Source organism: Littorina saxatilis, linkage group LG7 (genome assembly GCF_037325665.1).
Source record: "Littorina saxatilis isolate snail1 linkage group LG7, US_GU_Lsax_2.0, whole genome shotgun sequence".
Lineage (NCBI taxonomy): Eukaryota > Metazoa > Mollusca > Gastropoda > Littorinimorpha > Littorinidae > Littorina > Littorina saxatilis.
In genome coordinates, this window is record NC_090251.1 from 49,999,569 (window position 1) to 50,019,568 (window position 20,000).

Here is a 20,000-nt window from a genome sequence, read left to right on the forward strand (position 1 = left end):
CTCTCTCTCTCTCTCTCTCTCTCTCTGCCTCCCCCCTCTCCCTCTCCCTCTCTCTCTCTCTGCATGTCTCTGCGTCTGTCTGTGTCTCTTGTTGTGTCTTCATCTCTGGTCCGGCTCTGGGCCTTTCTCCTAATAATCAGCCAAGCACAAATACACAGAATCACCACCAGTGTTTTAAATGTAATATTGCAGTAAGCAAATCATTAACAAAAAAACACACACACCCCTCCTCTCTTAAAGTCGACTAAGTTGCGTAATTAAGGCAGTTTGTTTTTACTCATTATAGTGTACGTGTGCCGGCAATGTGCCTGTAATGAATTAGCAAGGAACGACACAAGTAAACACTTATTCATGCGTGCTTGATACGCTGTTTGTTTCGAGCTCAGGTCAGTTTTGAGGGGAGCTTATCAGGGCCGGACCAAGTTCGTTTGAAGGTGGGGCCCCAACTGAAGGCAGGGGTCCAGGGGCCGCCGAGGCCCCGCTGGGGTGCAGGGGCAACGCCCCGCTGGGGGGTCTGTGGGGCAAAGCCTCCCAGAAGCCGAGACAATTTGTCATTTGTGAGGTCATTTTTTGGTCTTTCCTTGCAACTGGGAATCAAAATTACACATTTTCAACAGTAACAAAACACGCGGAAGTGGGAAAGGTATAGGGGCGAGCACTCAATGATCTCACAGTGTGCAGTACAGTCCCTTTCCGAAACATCGGTTCCCCGATAGCGCAGATGATATCTTGTTGCAATCGGTTCTCTGATACTATTGATACTAGTGATAGTGTAGCGTGTGACTTGACATGTGGCCTATGATGATGGACTTATAACGGGGAGGGCAGGCCGTTGTCGACTTGATATTATGTTGTTCATAATTTGAAATAGTTTTAGAAGACCAAATAAACTAAGGGATTTTGGGGGAAGAGCTTAAACAGTCCACATAATTTTTTTTCTCTGAGAGGTACATCGGATGGCCAGGGGGGGGGGGGGGGGCCGGAACCCAGGAACCCCCCCCCCCCCCCCCAGATCCGGCCCTGCTTATTCATAAACACGCACTCCCAACACCACCGTCCCCGACCCGACCCTCATACTTAAGAAGAACACCCTTTCTCTGGGCATTTTTATACCAATAATCAACAGCTTGGCTGTTTCTGTGTAAAGTAGGACTTGTTGCTGCACTAGTTCAGCAGATTGACACAGGTGTCACTTACGAAATTAATTCAGCAACAAATTCCACTCGGCACAGGCAGCGACCAGGAGTCGAGGTTAGAGACTTTAGTCCCGGATAATAATAATATCAATATTAATGATAACAATGACAGCTTATATAGTGCGAACCACAGTAGCCTATGCTCTCCGCGCTTTACATGTTAACTATGCATAAGAACACACTATTTAACATAACATCTAAATACATATACAGTCTAGCAAGTTAACGTAACAATAAACTTCAAACAACACATTAGACACTTTAGGAAAATACCATGTCGCGGGCACAGTTTATCCTGGACTAAAGTCTCTTCTTCTTCTTCTTCTTCTTCTTCTTCTTCTTCTTCTTCAGCGTTCCAGAATTTATGGTTACGTGTGAGCTCGTTTGCCCATTCGGGTTCCCCACACTATACTCTAAGAGCATAGTCAGCTTCACTCCGCTTTTGTTGGGTAGGCATGCTGGGTATTTTCGTGTTTCCATAACCCACCGAACTCCGACATGGATTGCAAGATCTTTTCCGTGCGCACTTGGTCTTGTGCTTGCGTGTACACTACAGTCTCTAACCTCGACTCTTGCATATCGGCCCAGGTTGTTGACTTGTGGTATATTTCAAGATGAAGGGTGCTCTTATCCCGTGTAAAAGTCTGAGACGATCTGTGTTGACGAACATGATTCCTTACACGCGAAGAGCTGTAGCTTTAACAACGACAATCAGACGGATAATTAAACAACGCTTCTTCATTGTCCGACCAGGTGTGCTTGACCTTTAGTGCGGGCTGTTTGTGCCAGGTGAAGTCCGGCTCAAGGGAAGTATTCTGGGTGCAGCCCTTACACATGCCTCGATAAAAGTGCAAATAATGCGACGCATACACTCTTGACACACAGCTTTAAATATACATGTATGGCTTTTCGGGGTTTGAGTTTAGAAGCTCAAAGCAATGAAACGAATAAAAAATAATTGAAGAGTTTCATGTCCACGTTTGATCACATTTCTGTAACAAGATTTAAACACTTTGTGACATAAATCCAAAAACAAAGAGACTGCCAATTAACGTTCCAAAATTCAGAATAAAAAACAAGAAAGGTAGGTTTCTTGAGCCCTTTGTGACATAGAACATATTCCTAAAAAATATTTCTAAAATATTTCATCATATACAATCATTCATTCGCTCGGCTTCCTGACGAGTGGGCGTAAACTGATTCTATCAAGATACGTTTTGTGTGAATATTTGTTTGTCTGTTCGCTTAAAAGACCGTTGGGTCGAAATATCTGTGAATGTATTGTTTTGTCAATAACAAACGTTCCAACAACCTACCTTTCTTGTTTTTTGACTTTGTGACATAGTACATAGTTCTACTAGCAAACGAGGAGCCCACAATAAACATAGCTTTCATTAGGGTTAAGTTGAGTACAAGTGAGCATTTTGTTTGATTCTTTTGTCAGTATAAATATGTTCTATGTCTCAAAGGGGTTCAAAACTTGTTACAGAAATGTATTGTGAAGGGGAACACTTCTGTTCAGAGTGTACAATTATATGCTGTCCCTTACAAAATAGCAGATTCTCTTTATCAAATGTTGTTAGCACATGTGAAAACTCACGACTGTAGCTGGAAAACATAGGCATGTTTCAGCAGCGTATTGCGTTCATTTGTTATCAGCACGCCAAACTTTGCTCTTTACAAAAACAAAACCTTCAATTTTTTTTATTCGTTAAATTGTTTTGAGCTTCAAAGCTGGAGCCCCAAATGCCAAACATGTTTATTCAAAGCTAGGAAGGGCACCACGAACGCTCCTGCACTGCGTATGTATTTTTTGAGGATTACAAAAGCTAACAATACGCCCAGACCGCATCGATTTTCTTCCACGGACGACATTTTCTTCTGTTCGTTCTTTTTGCAAGATGGTGCTTGATCCAGTATTATTCAAGACTGTATTCTCCAAAAATCTTTCCACAAACAGCGAACGCGTCAGACACTAATTGTCATAAGCGACAATCGGGAAAACATAGAGTTTGCTTTAATAATCTTCTTCAAATGCTGCGGGAAGGGAGAGACGGGACACCATTGTGTGACGTGTGTGTTTCTGACGCAGAGACGGCCGATATATCTTTTAGCAAATTTAAGGGCGACAAGGTATGTTTCTCGAAATCACACAAAGGTGCCAAGTGAGCGTTATCTCTCATAATGCTGTGGTAATATTTGAACAACAGATGATTCTCGTCTCGAAACCAATGAAAATCTGTCGAGCTAGAATGTGTCTCTCTTTGTGCCTTGTGCCTAGTTGGTCCAGAGACGATTCTCCGAAGCAGTAAAAAGCTGCCAAGTTTGGGGTTGCTCTCTCATTGTGCTTTGTGAATAATTGGCAGGGAGAGAGGAGAAATGCTTGTGACGCTGAGGTTTTGACGGAGTCATAATCATACACGTGACAAATGAATGTTGAAAAGCACGTGTCCGTTAATTTTGGTTTTGAGTTTTGTTTAACAGCTAACACAGAAAACGATGACAAAAACAAAAGTAAGCAGGCGTTCTTTTTTGGTCTTCTTCTCTTTTTTTTCTAATGTTTGTTTGTTTTCTTTCTTTTTTTTGCCCACGATCCTCCCCACCCCCCCCCCCCCCCGGTCGCCTTTACACTACCCCCCCCCCCCCCACCCCCTCAATAAAACAAGCAAGAACAAAAACGCTGATCATTTACAAATAGTTAAACAAAAGCAATATCAAGGGGAATAGAAACCAAGGAAAAGAGTAGAGACTTAGATTCAAAGGGGTGAGAGGCGTGAGGGGCGGAAGGAATCAATCAATCAATGACGCTTATATCGCGCATATTCCGTGAGTACAGTTCTAGGCGCTCTGCAGTGATGCCGTGTGAGATGAAATTTTATACGGCCAGTAGATTGCAGCCATTTCGGCGCATATTTACCTTTCACGGCCTATTATTCCAAGTCACACGGGTATAGGTAGACAATTATTAACTGTGCCTAAGCAATTTTGCCAGGAAAGACCCTTTTGTCAATCGTGGGATCTTTAACGTGCACACCCAATGTAGTGTACACGGGGGGAGGGTTCGGACACCGAAGAGAGTCTGCACACAAAGTTGACTCTGAAATAAATTTCCGCCGAACCTGGGATCGAACTCACGCTGACAGCGGCCAACTGAATACAAATCCAGCGCGCTACCAACTGAGCTATATCCCCGCCCCATAGGAATAGAGAGCGAGACTAACCCCAAAACCACTTACACATCGAATAATGAATCGTTCAGCTCAAAAGAATTCTATCGACCAAACGGCACATGTAAACAACGCAAAGTTTAAACGCCTCTAAAAATTGAGTCTTATGCAAATATGGTGACGTCATACAAACTCAGCCTGAGGCAAAGGAATGATGCGCAAAGCATGTTCATGGATTCTCTTCAGCTGTCTAATTATCGATTCATCTCAAAAACTGGTGATCGACGTTCCCTCTCAAAGTAACTGGAAATGTTGTTAGCTCAGCGTTTAAATGTTTGCTATGGGGCATAGTTGGTCATGTGTGAATAAAATCGACAGTTAAACATTCCTGTTAAGAAATAGTTGGAACGTGAGTGGCTTGATAGAAAAATGTGAATTCACACCAACTTCTTTGTTTTAAGAAAGCAGCACTGCTTGGTACGCTAAATCAACACCCCCTCCCCACCCCATCCCAACCACCCCGAATACATGCCGGATGTTCAGTAGGCAATCAGTTCCTTACATTTGTCTTTACAATCAAAATCATTATTGTTTTTGTACTTGTTCTTCTTCTTGTCACCCTTTTTCTCAAACTCGATTGAAGAACCACTCTGCGTATATTTTATGGCCGTTGACTTTGTAACGATGATTCTTCTTCGTCTTCTTCTTATTCTTCTTCGTCCCTGGCCATGCTAGCATGTCAATGACGTCTTCAGGGCAAAGTCATCGGCTAGCCGTAGTGACTCTGCTGTTACCCACAGCTTTGAAAGCTGCGCATGTCATTTTTACCGTAAATAACCCGGAAAGGATGGTGTAAAGACAAATTGTGGAAATCCACTTTTATCAATTCACGAAAGTCGTTTCAACAATCCAAAGCGGCGTATGGCTGCCTGAATGGCGGGGTAAAAACGGTCATACATGTAAAAACCCACTTGTGCGAAAAAACACACGAGTGTACGTGGGAGTTTCAGCCCATGAACGCCGAAGAAGAAGAAGAAGTTTCAGCAATGTCAATAAGGTCTTGAGGGTAAAGTCATCGGCCCGCCTCAGTGTCTCTCCACAGCTTCTCGTGGGCCTCTCCTGCATTGGTCCGCGCCCGTCGTCTCACGGCGCAGAGAGGGATGACATGCTTGGCGTTGTGCAATCAATTTGACTTCTAAAAGCGTGAATTGCTGAAACGACTTTCATGATTTTATAAAAGTGGATATCAAAATTGTGTCTGTACACCATCCGTTTTGATGTTTAAATCAAAATTGACATTCACAGCTTTCGAAGATTATTTTACGAAAAAAAAAATCCGACACATATACAGTTACTTTACATTCCACGGTGTCACGTTGATTTTTTTTAAAAGGGAATCTCGCATTCGCGTACGACTCCAGATGTGCTACCTATTATCCGAACCAGACGTAGATTATTTAAAGAAAAATTATACAGTAACTATACACTCCGCAGCTGTTGGGTTCTCCATTTTTTTTAAATGTTCAAGACCGGAAATGGAAGTTTGCTGGCTGTATTTAAGTATATTCATCTGGGTCACTTTCATCCTAACCATAAGTAACTATCGCTGTAGGCGTGTAATCATACCTTCGTGACAATTAATTAGCACAGTGATTGATTGGCCGCACCTGTTGCCCGTGGCGAGGGGACAGAGGGATGCCGCAATGTAACGAAGGGGTATATGTGAGTGTGTGTGTGTGTGGGGGGGGGGGGGGGGGGGGGTGCGTGGTGTGTGTGATTTGTATGTGTGTGTGGGGGGGGGGTGTGTGTTGGGGGTGTGTGTGTGTGTATGTGTATGTGTGTGTGTGTCTGTGTGTGTGAGTGTGTGTGTGTGTGTGTGTGTGTGTGTGTGTGTGAGTGTGTGTGTTTGTGTGTGTGCGTGTGCGCACGTTCGTGAGTGTTTGTGTGTGTGCGCGTGTGTGTGTGTCAGTGTACGCGCGTGCGTGCGTGCGTGCGTGCGTGCGTGTGTATGCGTGCGTGTGTGTGCGCGCGTTCATGTGCGTGAATTAGTGTATGTGTGAGTAAGGACAGAGGGGGGTAAAACGGAGAGGGGGGAACGGTTTGATAAGCAACACTCCTCAGTTCAGTACGAGGTCGCTTTCGTAAGGATTTCGAGATGTAATCCGCACTTGGACATAACATGAAAGGCAGTGGTCAAGTCGCCGCCAGGTATATTGAGTGACTGACATCCATGATTTCACCTTTGAAAATGAAACATGTATACCTAATCACTTACTTATATACCAAGGTATTTAGTGGCAGATTTCGTGAAACCTCGTAAACTTTCGCGTAGTTCATATTGCTTATGAACGTAATAACAATAACAATAACAATAACAACACTTTATTGTCCATTAAAATGTTACATAAAAATGGAAAATTTTCTTCGGCACACCCTGCCTGCCTGTAAATGTAATAAAACTTATATCATCCTCTCATTGTTGGCTTGAATAATAAACCTCCGTGTGTATTGTGTTCAGCAACGCAAATGTTAATTTAAGTAAGCTTATGTTATTTTTCTCTGCAGTGTATCAATCAATCAATCAATCAATGAGTCTTATATCGCGCATATTCCGTGGGTACAGTTCTAGGCGCTCTGCAGTAATGCCGTGTGAGATGAAATTTTATACGGCCAGTAGATTGCAGCCATTTTGGCGCATATTTACCTTTCACGGCCTATTATTCCAAGTCACACGGGTATAGGTAGACAATTATTAACTGTGCCTAAGCAATTTTGCCAGGAAAGACCCTTTTGTCAATCGTGGGATCTTTAACGTGCACACCCAATGTAGTGTACACGGGGGGAGGTTCGGACACCGAAGAGAGTCTGCACACAAAGTTGACTCTGTGAAATAAATTTCCGCCGAACCTGGGATCGAACTCACGCTGACAGCGGCCAACTGAATACAAATCCAGCGCGCTACCAACTGAGCTATATCCCCAACTCCGCTTGAACAAACACGCAAAACAAGTTACACTTCATAACACAAAGACGCAATATTCTCGAATGTAGCTCAAACACGCCCCTTCCCCAAACCCTAAACCTTACAGCACAACCCGCACCCCCCCCCCCTCCCCTCCCACTCCTAGCCCCTGCAGAGTGCAGAGCATTAACTGCGTCGCTATATAATGTACCCCGAATAGCGTCGTCTCTCCGTTTGAATTTACCTGTGTGAAACGGTATGTTGATCACGACAGGATGAAAGAAATGTCTTCACAAACAATTCGGCGGCTGGAAAGTAAACGTTTTTGGGCAGTGCTGTAAGGTAGGCCTACCCTGCTTAACAGTGATATACGGTCGTCTGTTCGTCTGTTTGTTTAAACAAATTGCAACTCATCAAAGTAATCCAAAAGCTCCAAGAAGGACTAAGTCTGAGCTTACTGTTTTATTTGAACGTGCACTACACGTCTTAGTAATCGCTCGGAAGAAGAGAGGGGAGGTGTTTTTTTTATTGAAAGACAGAGACAAAGGTGAGCAGATAGGCATCAAGACAATTGGGGGAGGGAAACGAAGCAAGTTTCAAGGGCAGGGTTAACAGACAAAGGAAAAAACAGAAAGAAAGACAAAGTACATCACAGAGAAAGGCAGAGAAGACACACACACACACATACACACACACACACACACACACACACACACACACACACACACACAAGCACATGTACAGACATACACACACACACAGACACACAGACCCACACACACACACTCTCACACACACACACATGCCCCCCCACACACACACACACTAGCACTCACCCACACCCTCATCTCTCCCCCCTCCCCAACAGACCACAAAATCCTCAAACTTGACCCAGAATCCAGCACAGTTTGTCCGGCAAACATGACTCTGTCAGCATCTTGCAGCATCCCCGCACCATCGTCTGCAGTATCCGCCATATTAACATGCACACATGGACAGCGCTAAGCCCCCACGTGTTAAGTGTCCGTCCTAATGACGGGGGGCAGCGCAAACACTACGTGACGATGGCCATTTGCATTACGGTCCGGCATCTCCAACGTGCGCAGGCGTAAGCTTTTCCGCTAACGTCAAAAGGCTGTGTTTAATGCAATGCTGACGCCGAGATGGTAGCCATTTTGGCGATGGAAAAGCAGCAATGCATGAAAAAGGCTGTGTTTTAATAGGTATTTTCTGCCTTTAACATTGTTTGTTTCTCTGTAAATACGACTACAATGTCGACATTAATACGAAAACCACTTGCTGGCGAAGAAGTAAAACATATGTTTTGTTTTAAATGTGTCTAAAGCAATAGCGTATGTCTGCATAATGTGCATTTTTCCCAGTTCAAACACTTAAGAAAAGGTTGGTTTTGTGTATTTATTGTTTTTTGTTACTCAGTGGTAAAGTATTAACAATGGTATGACCGGGTTTTTTTTATTCTGGCGAAAGAGATGAATGAGATTAGAAAAAAGGGCCATTGTCTGTATGCATAATGTGTTTTTTTGCCAGCCCAAACACTGTCGAAATGCATTTTTTTTACGAACACCAGTGGTAACATATTAATGTTGGTATGACGGCATTTTTTTCTGGCGAAGGAGCAGATTGAGATTCAAAAAGAGCTGTGTTTAAAGGGGTATTGTTTACCTCTACAATGTATATATTTGAGTCAATTCACGGTAGAACAATTTCTTTTAGTCAAAAAAAATGGTAAAATATTGACTACGGTATGAAAGCCAGTTTTCGAATGGAAGAGCAGAAATGTTGATATAATTGATAACCGTTCCCGTGCTCAAGTACATGCCTATATATACATAAGCATTTGATCGTGCTTTCAGTTAATGATGATGTCTCTTTAAGATGTACAACTGAAAGAGAAGATTATGATGAACGCCTGTTTTTTAATTTTATTTTATTAATGCAAGAGTAGAAAAAGACGGATGCTCGTGCGGGGTACTTTTTTTTCTCTTTTTTTCTTTTTTTTTTTACCTCAGTTGCATGCAGGTTGCTACTACCCTTCTTATTTGCCTTTTTTCCCTTTTTTTCTTCTCTTCCGGCTGGGAGCATCCTTCTTCATAGGTCTTTTTTTCTTTTATCAATCAATTTTTTACATTTTTAAATCAACAGCCTAAATAACGGGTTGAAAAAAACAAAAACAAAAACAAACCACTTACATTTACTTCTTTTGCCCTAATCTTTTGCCCTAATCTTTTGCCCTAATCTTTTCACCTCTATCATGGACATGCGGGGTACTGATTTCGTGTTGTCCATACTAAAGGGCTTACTACTCTTCATCATTATTTTGTTCTCTTTTCTTGTAACTGACCATATTCCTTTAAAATGCAGCGTAGTATAAGGAATGGTCAAAGCCATACTTGTCATTGTAGAAGCAGACAGGGATTATCCCTGATGCAAATATAATACAGGGTATATATGTTTGCTGTCGTCTTTACCCAGAACTCTTACGTCTTTTCATACATTTCCTCACACTTCTTTTGGCGGACGATATCCCTTTAAAATACAACACTGAACAGGAGATGATGATGAAAGCCATCTTTTTTTGCGTGGGAGCAGAAAGAGATTATCCCTGATGCAATTATGCGCGGGATATTTGCTGAGCTGGGAAGACAGCGAAGTTGAAGAGCGTGGTGGGCATGTTTGGCCGTCTTGACGTGAGATCGTTGTGACGTCACCACGCCCACCTGCTGCCCACAAGAAAGACAACAGAGAGAGAAAGGATAGCAGTTTATGACGAACATATATTATGCTACATCCGAGGAGAGTCTGCACACAACGGTTAAATCAGGCTATTAATGTGACCAACATGACCTGCCGTGACAGGCCACCTGCAAGGTGGGGACATTTTCGGCTGGTCCTTGCGTTTTTCACCAACAATTTCACGCCGTTTTTATTAACCGAAAATGGAGTGACAAAGCTTCGTGCAGCGACTTTCGTCAAGTCGACTTCTCTAAGTAGACTTCTCTAAGTAGACTTCTCTAAGTAGACTTCTCTAAGTAGACTTCTCTAAGTAGACTTCTCTAAGTAGACTTCGCTCAATTCATATCAGAATTAATGGTGTCCTTTCAGCACAGGTAGCACTGTGCCATTACTAAGTTCCCGGGTCCCCCCCCCACCCTCTCGCTTTAGCATGCGTACACTGTGCGGGGAAGATGAGCTGAAGAGAGTTGACTATTTGAACGAGCGATGCAAATCAGTCGTTTCAGGACATTTGAGCTTTAGCATCGGGCTGCAAAATTCTAACGAGAGGTGAGAATTGAACAGCAAAAAAAATCACAGAAGGCAGGGGCGGACGAGGGGGGGGTTTCTGGGGTTTCCGGAAACCCCCCCCCCCAGCCAAAAAATAAAAATATTTTTGTGTGTTTTTTTGGGTTGAGTTTCAATTTTGTGGGTATTAATCAGTGACAAAATCTGCTGCCTGGAACTGGTAATGATCATCCTCAGAATGCACCAGCTTGCACCATTTTGCATCCTTTTTTTCAAAATTTTCCGGGGGGGCATGCCCCCGGACCCCCCTAGCAAGCTAGGCGCTTCGCGCCGTCGGCTCGGCGCTTCGCGCCGTCGGCTCGGCGCTTCGCGCCTTCACACCCATATCTTCACAATATACTTTTGGAAACCCCCCCCATAAAATGAACTGATCCGCCCCTGGAAGGGGTGGGCTTGGGTGGGTAGTGGGGGAGGGGGGCTGGATGAGGGTGGAGGGGCACAATGTTGGGTAGAAACCGTAGGAAAGTAGGCAACAATCTAACCGACAATTTTCGTTAAAGGTCACTCTTTATGTGTCAGTTTGAGTTTCGCTGTCCAAACGTTGTTCCCTTTGCCCCCGTATCTTTAACAGAAGTCCCCGTAAAGCGTTACGGTGGAAGACTATTATGCTTCAACACAGAAGGTAAAAACGAACACACTTTTTGAAATGCGTCTGTATTTGAGTATCTGTTGAAAGTAGCCAGCTTAACACTATTGTGACTAGCACTGCCACGGCGTTAACGTCCTGCCTGCCCAAGCTTGCCACCAAGAAACTTCCCAAAAATCAGTAACTGTAAAGAAATCTGTCTAGCAAGCTTGAATTAAGTCCAATCACCACCAAATTTTGTGTACTAATTCAAAAATGGATGCCCAGTTCAGTCGTGCTATTTATAAGTTTGTCACGCGATTTGTTTTAGCAAAGGGGGGTGAAAGGGGGGTGAAAGGGAGATAATTTGTGTTTTTTAACGTTTTTTTGTGTGTGTTTTATTTTCCACTGCTTTTTTTAAAAGTTATTTTTTAACAGAAAGTATTATAAATAATGTTATAACCAAACAAGGTGTAAAACCTATGAATTAGCTGAAATATTGTTAACATTGTACACAGAAATAAGGAGACAGTACAAAGAAAAAAACAAGCAAATCACGCATTCACTCACAGCATCCTGACTCAAATGAAACAAAACTGTAACACTCACCAAATGATGTCTAGGTAATCCATATTGAATATAAGTCACATTTTCACAACAAAGTACCAACTGTACACCTATGAACAATTCCAAAAGGATTTGAAGGCTCCAGCCATCCATTGTTATCAGTGCTGCCACGCCCCCATAGCTCCTGCACGATTCCGAGATACATGTTCGTCTAGCAGTATCACCCCCTACCACGTGTAGTTGCCGACTCGTACTAGCAACAACGGGACTGTTTCTTCCTCAATATCACTGCTATTATCGCTTTCTTGGGGCTAAAACGACACGATGTATCATGATCTACAGGATCCTCAAGATCCAACATCCGGAGAATCTCCTCCCGTGACAAGGCTCGCCTTCGATTCATTTTTTTTGTTCGAAAACACCACGCAAATCCGCACTAATTTGATCAAGCCGGAAGAGAAAACCACGTGTATCAAGGGAAACAACTCAATTTACTGCAAGCTTCAAAAACCGGGAAGCAATCACGAGTCGTGTACCTTGTATGTCTAATACTAAAATAGTCACTTCCCGTCCGTGGGCGTTGCAGCGCTATTACTAATATAGTCACCTCCCGTCGCGAAAGTGTTAATCATCAGTGGTTGACATTTTCTCAAGTGAGATTAAGCCAGGACATGTGAAGGATGAGGGTTGGAAGTCTAAAGTTACTATTGTATAAAGTTTAAAGGGGTCATGTCAAGAGCTGTCAAAAAGAAGTATTAGTTGATGCCCTTGTTAGCTGAAAGCAAACAACAAATGATGTATAAAGAGATCAGACAATTTATGCAGAGATCCTTTTTTTCATATCCGAAAACAGCTCACTTTCAGAGATACAAAAGATACTCGATTCACAGATTGCAAACTACCACATCACTCACAGAAAACATGGTAGAAAGAATTGAAGTAGACTGACAACATCACAAACTCGTGTCATACATGAACAACATTAAACCTGCTTTGCTAAAGATTAGTTAGATCATTACTCTTAAATAGATTACGTTTCACCAAAAAGAGTAACGACGTGAGGATATCGGTACCTAACTTGTTTGTACAACCTTATAAATAAAGATAAAAGAAGATAGAAAAGAATCGAATATTGCTGTCCAAGCAGATATTGTGTTCCGTTGCTAAGGGCGATAAGGCGTGTGCTCCGTTGCCAAGGGAGGCGATGTGGCGATAGTGTACACGTCATTTACATACTTTATCGCCTACAGCCGTGATGTCAGGGGCATAATGCGTAATCGTACGAATTAAAATCGATACAATCATTGTCCTTATGTAATCAAAATTTCAATGCATTTTCATTCCCAAGGCTTTTGATCTTAGTTGATCATCTATTGATTAGAGCGAATTATAAACGAATTCATGAATATATTCTTTTGAATGCCCGAGGCAATTCCTCTCCGGGAACCATTGTTTAATTTGGGATATGAACGAATGTGCACATTTAATGGGTATATTGTATGAACAGTTATTTACAGCTGTAAGATAATATTCTCAACGTGCCTCAAAATAACAGGACAGAAGAGAGAATTGAATTGAATTGATAATCATAAAATGTATTTTACGAGGGTGACAGAATAAGCAATGTATACATGCTGAGGGAGAGAGAGAGAGAGAGAGAGAGAGAGAGAGAGAGAGAGAGAGAGAGAGAGAGAGAGAGAGAGAGAGAGAGAGAGAGAGAGAGAGAGAGAGAGAGAGAGAGAGAGAGAGAGAGAGAGAGAGAGAGAGAGATCTGCTTGTTTTGTCTACAACATGCGTAATTCAAGCTTTATTAAAGCTAATATCAGCTTCAGAGACGTCCTCTCCTTATATACTTACGGTCAGAAGGTGTTATTATTTGCTCGTTGTTGTTGTTGTTGTTGTTGTTGTTGTTGTTGTTGTTGTTGTTGTTCTATCTGTATGTGTGTTTGTGTGTTTGTTTGTGTGTGTGTGTGTGTGTGTGTGTGTGTGTGTGTGTGTGTGTGTGTGCTCCTACGTGCGCGCGTGCGTTCGTGCGTGCGTACTGACGTGCGTGCGTGTATTAGTGTGCGCTTGCGTGCGTGTGTGCAGGGTGAAAGGAGGAACACCGATACGGTTTACTGGTTTCCCGCGATTTATATTGAAAAGGATAGTTTTTGACCATTTATCTCGCACAATATACCGACTGGGGTCAGTGGCTCTAGAATGGCTACAGGGTACATTGACTCTCATAAGTTTCATTCTTTCTTTTTTTTTTTTTTACCAAAGAGCACATTTATAAGTTTATCTTGTTGAGCTCCTTTATCATATTATATATTCTATGGCTTTGTAAACATGTATCTGAATAAAATACTGTTCAAACCAAAAGTGTGTACAGTGGATTCCCACTGTTAAATACGACAGTCACGTATAACCGATACAATAGCGAACATTTCCAGAGTTAAGGTCGTGCTTTCTGAAATGTGATCGTGCAAAAATATCCTGAAAAAAAAGGATGTGAAAAATGACTTTGCTCTCTTTTCAATATTTTTTGCGAAAACGGAACAATGCGAACATACCATCAAGCTGATAGTTAAATGCACAGATAGGTGTCAAACAAAAGTCGTGTCGCGTGTGAAACTACACATCAAGTTACACTTCATGTACTCTCTTCTTCTATTTGATAAGCAGTTGTTAATAAGCGTTGAGAGTGTCAGAAACAAAACAGATCTCCTGGAATGAAAGAAATATGCTGGTAATGTTATTTGTGACACGGATTCCGTATGAAAATGTCCCATTTCGTTATTGTCTCATTTTCATTTCATTTCATTTTCATTTTCATTACTTTATTGTCCCATCGCTGGGAAATTCGGGTCGCTTCCTCCCAGTGGAAAGCTAGCAGCAACGGAGTCGCGCTACCTAGGTGTTTGCGTGTTTACGTGTATTCAACCACCTGCACTTATGGCAGAATGACCAAGGTCTTTTACGTGCCATTGTGATGACACGGGGGTGGGACATGGCTTCCGTCTCTGGGTCTGCACATAAAGTTGACCCGTGTCCGTCCCGGCCCGAATTCGAACCTGCGACCTTCCGATCACAAGTCCAGTGCTCTACCAACTGAGCTACCGGGACACTTTTTTTATACGATCTACACCCCTCCCCCCCCAACACACATACACATTTTCATGTACTAACATACACAATGCTATCAGTGGATGAGTGTAAACACAAACTGACGATGATAAACAGTGCGGCAGATTTTGTCCTTCTCAAAGTACGAAGAAATAATGAGAAACCTCAATGTTTTGTTTTTTAAAGTACGTTTTACAAAGTGCAAGGGCACTTAACTTGAACACAGGTGCGCTTTCAAATGTCAGGTTTGCTTGGGATACGTCAAGGTTAGAGTGACATTTGCAGTTGCAAGTGTGTATACCTGCTCGCAGGCGCGCAAGTACACAAACACGCACGTGATAACGAGGGCTCAGGTAGGCAGACAGACGGGCAGGTAGGCAGATATTGACACACACATTCTCTGTTTCACTAACACGCGCGCGCGCGCGCGCACACACACACACACACACGTACACACACACACACACACACACACATACACACACACACACTCACACACACACACACACGCACACACACACACACACACACACACACACACACAGCAAGATCTCTCTCTCTCTCTCTCTCTCTCTCTCTCTCTCTCTCTCTCTCTCTCTCTCTCTTGTTCACACACATGTCAAGACAACCAAGCGAGCCTGTCAATAAACCAGCCACTCAACCAATCAGTTAACTAGCCAGCCAGTCAACCGCATACTCAATCAATGATTTCTTACTTCAAAAAAGAGGGTGTCAGGTTTCATGAAATACAGAGAAAATCTGTTGTTATATTTCCTTAGCACCTATCGCTCTTTTACGTGTAATGCATCGATCATCACTGTTTTTTTTTTCGCTGACGACAAATATTGCAGACACCTGCACGGCATTGACATCTATACGTTGCTAAAGACATTCCTATGTAACACTGATACAGACGCGGGTATGGTGTTTGGGGTAATAAGAGCGTGTCTAAGTGTATACTGTAACCAAAGTCTATCATAATTTTGTATAGCTGGAGGATCGTGGGTCCTTTGATATTCATCCGCTGGGTCTTGACTGAAATACAAGCCATGTTAGAAAAAGAAAACTTTAAAAAAAAACTACTTGTGTTGTATCCAATACATATTTTAAACATGTTCGTTGTCTAAAACATTTTATGTGATATGTACATGCAGTGGAAGCCCCCCCCCCCCCCCCCCCAATTTGTTTTAGACAACCAACATCTGCGAAAAGCAGGTCTTGAAGAAGAGGGTAGTCGCAAAATGAAGGTATATATATATACAGAGGCCATGAACCAAAAAATCTGAGAAGACAGGGTTGTAAAATCGAGGACATTAAAAATGGAGGTGGATCAACAGCGGTCCTGGGCAGAAAATCTGCAAACACCAGTCCTTATAATGCATGACATACTAAAATGGGGCCGATTTAACAGCGGTTAACGGAAACACTGAGAAAGCACGGTCTGAAAAGAGAGCAATCGTAAATTGGGTGATTTGGGGGTGGAGATGGGGGCGGGGGAGGGGATGAGAGTGGCGCCCATTGTGAAACAAGCCTTGTGTTACCTGCAGCTGCTGTTACTGCTATTCTGGTAGCTGATGATAACTGGCTAATAATAAAGCGTTGGAAATTACTCTGAGCCCGGTGGAGAAACGAGCGTCATTACCCAATATTGACGGACTGTGTGATGATATCTTCTGCTATGATCTGTTGAGACAGTGATATCAAAATCGAGACCGGAGGTCGAGATTTTGATATCACTGTCGAAACAGACCAATAGCAGAAGATATCATCACACAGTCAGTCAATGTTAGATATATTACTAATTCTTTGGACATTTTGTATTTACTGTAAAGAAATTACAAAAGTATTTGTCTCAGTTTTGGCTGTTCTATATCCCTCCCTCTGATTATTATTCCTTTTTGTTTACTCTTTTCTTGTACTTTTCAGTTTTTTTAAAATGTCTTTTCTTTCAAAAAGTCTCTAGTCACTTGCTCAACTAAATTCTGGGATAATTACATTTTCATATATATTTGTTTGTTTTTGAATTTTGGTGTTTTTGTTTTTGAAGTGGGGAAGCAATAAAGAGGTCGTCGATATCAAAACTGATATCGACGGAAATGTCGTCGATATCAGTTTTGCACTGAGCTCAGTTTTCCCCAATTGACCAATGGAAATCCACGTAACATATGAAATAGCAATATTGTAGGCTATGACAGCCACAATGCAGTGATGTGCAATTATCAGTCCTCTGGTGCAAAATAATGACCACGCCACACAAGGCCAGAGTGCTACGAACAAGATCAAATGACAGAAAACCTTTTATATGTAAGATAACAGCAAGCACATGCCTTACCCCCCCCCCCCCCCGCCACACACAAACACACAAACACACACTCACACACACACTCACACACATACACACACACACACACACACACACACACACACACACACAGCACACAACACACAGCTTGTATTCCCATTTCGCCACTTCACATATTGGTTGACCCTTGATCACTTCTAATATTTATTGACGCATCTTTATAAAGTGATATTTGTTTTCACTGCTCTACCTCTGATATCTATTGCCACATCTTCGCTGCAGAACCTGAGAGAATAACAAGCATTGGAATGAACAAGCGACTTTCATCTTCAAATAACCATCTATTCCCCTTTGTTCATTTCTGATAATCATCTACTCCCACGCCTTCACTTCCGATAATCATCCATTCCCACATCTTCATATTCTGACATCAATTCATTCCCACATGTTCACTTCCTGTTGCAGATGTGATCCACGCGCGAGTATCCAAAGTCGTCCACTATGGCTCAGCGGGTGAGTCCATGCCGTCTTCGCTGGCCGTGGATCTAACGCTGGACAACAGTGATGTCCGGCTTGACCTTCAGAGGGACACAGACTTCCAGCCCGACTTGCCCGTCTATGTCCTGTCCACAGACAGCGCGGGCAAGCAGCAGATTAAGCGGGCAAAGTTGATAGACACTGAGGTAAGGGGGATGGTGCAAAGTGTTGCTGCTTTGTATTCACGTGTACATGTATTATTATAACGCTTTAAATCTTTGCTTTTCTTTTTTTCTTTTTTTCTTCTTACTCAAAATGTCTATCTTTATTGTCTGTATCATGTTAAATATCAAGTCAATACAAGGGAAAGTCTTGTTGTATATATTCACAATCATTCTTTTTTAATTTTCTTTTCGAATGTTTTGTTGTTGTTAGAGCCATATTTTCATGTTTTTGTTTCACTGTTAAATGTAGCATACCTAGCGTAACAAAAATATTATGACATTGTTCAAGATAGTTTATTCTGTTATGATGCTCATATGAAGTATAAAACTGTAACTATTTTTATATGATAAAAGTAACATTATTTGAAGTACAGCTGACGCTATCGTATACCCCACCCCGTTATAATAACGAGTATAGTACCCCACTCGGTTGTTGACGCTATAATGCAACATTATTTCTTGAATTCACGTGCAGTATTAATGCAACATTATTTCTTGTATTCACGTGCAGTATGCGGTGTACTACGATCCGAGGCACGAGGCGGCCTTCGGTGTGTTTCGGGAAAAGGACAGCAATGGTTCTATGCAATACAAGATGGTAAGTGGATTTGTTTCTCAAAGTCTTAGGCATAGGTTGTAATATGCAGACTGTCAGCAAATGGCAACAGACATGCCGAGATAATGAATATCAACGTGAGCCGACAGCCGAATGTTGATGTCATTTTTGAGACGCCCCGAATCAGTCCTGGTTGGTCTAATGGGTCACATGATGCACTGACATGACAATGAAGGAAAGAGTAAAATATTAATGGAAATGCGTGTCGTAGCAAATTGGTAATCATATTTGAGTAAAAATGGTGTATAAGAATGTTGCTTTTGGACAGGACGTCACTTTCACTGTCAAGTTAAAAAAACCAGAAGTTTAAGATGAAATCCAAAAAAACCAAATAGACTGCCAAAGTTCCAAAAGTCAAAATAAAAACACACAAAACGTGTGCTATTGGAACGTTTTATTATGACAAAACGTTTTGACGTAACGTTTTGTTGTGTCATAATTAAACGTTCCAAGAAAATACCTTTCTTGTTTTTTCGATTCCAAGTTTAAGATGAAATTTTTTTCTTACGGAAAATAGACAAGATAAAGGTGTCTATGATCTTCCCTCTCGTGTTAGTGACTGTATACACCGCCATAGATCTGGCCAGGATTTTACGTGAAATAAGAGCATCCTTCCACGTCGAGACCCAAGCCAACAGTCTACTGCATGGTGGCTTTCTGTGCAGAATATGAGTTTTGTTTGTGCTGAATTATTTTTGCAGCTGATACCTATGTCGATCTCGAAAATGAATTCCAGAAGTGCACGGAAAACAGCAAGAGTGTTGATTTCTAGGTTGTCTAAGTTGAGGGACGCTCTTCAGGGCTGGACCTAGCGGATGAAGTGGATTTTGGGTCCCCCCCAAAAAAGAAAAAAGAAAAAAAAAAGAGGTACATTTGCCTGGGAAGGGAGGAGAGGTAGGGCTGTCGGAACATGGGACAACCCCCCCCCCCCCCCTAATATCCAGCCCTGTTCTATACCAAAAACTTGTCCAGGTTAGTGTCACTTGTGACTTCCAACACGGTTTACATGGTAAGGGGTATCAATCAATCAATGACGCTTATATCGCGCATATTCCGTGGGTACAGTTCTAGGCGCTCTGCAGTGATGCCGTGTGAGATGAAATTTTATACGGCCAGTAGATTGCAGCCATTTCGGCGCATATTTACCTTTCACGGCCTGTTATTCCAAGTCACACGGGTATAGGTAGACAATTATTAACTGTGCCTAAGCAATTTTGCCAGGAAAGACCCTTTTGTCAATCGTGGGATCTTTAACGTGCACACCCAATGTAGAGTACACGGGGGGAGGGTTCGGACACCGAAGAGAGTCTGCACACAAAGTTGACTCTGAAATAAATTTCCGCCGAACCTGGGATCGAACTCACGCTGACAGCGGCCAACTGAATACAAATCCAGCGCGCTACCAACTTAGCTATATGCGGCCGATGTGTGTCTGAAAAGGATACATTGTATAATTATTACGTCCAGAATCCCTAATATCAGTGTGACCTGAAAA

At 42.4% G+C, this 20,000-nt stretch overlaps 1 protein-coding gene across 2 annotated transcripts in view; it reads left to right on the forward strand.

Moving 5' to 3' along the window:
- The first annotated feature begins 17,476 nt into the window (after positions 1-17,476).
- Positions 17,477-20,000, forward strand: part of LOC138971711 (A disintegrin and metalloproteinase with thrombospondin motifs 10-like) — a 45,946-nt gene continuing 43,422 nt past the window's right edge. Inside the window, exons 1-2 of one of the 2 annotated variants that reach the window (XM_070344491.1) lie at positions 17,477-17,871; positions 18,401-18,487. In XM_070344491.1, the coding sequence (XP_070200592.1) occupies positions 17,710-17,871; positions 18,401-18,487 (249 nt within the window). In that variant the 5' untranslated portion in view covers positions 17,477-17,709. The remainder of the gene's footprint in view (positions 17,872-18,400; positions 18,488-20,000) is intronic. The other variant, XM_070344492.1, reaches the window with a different exon arrangement.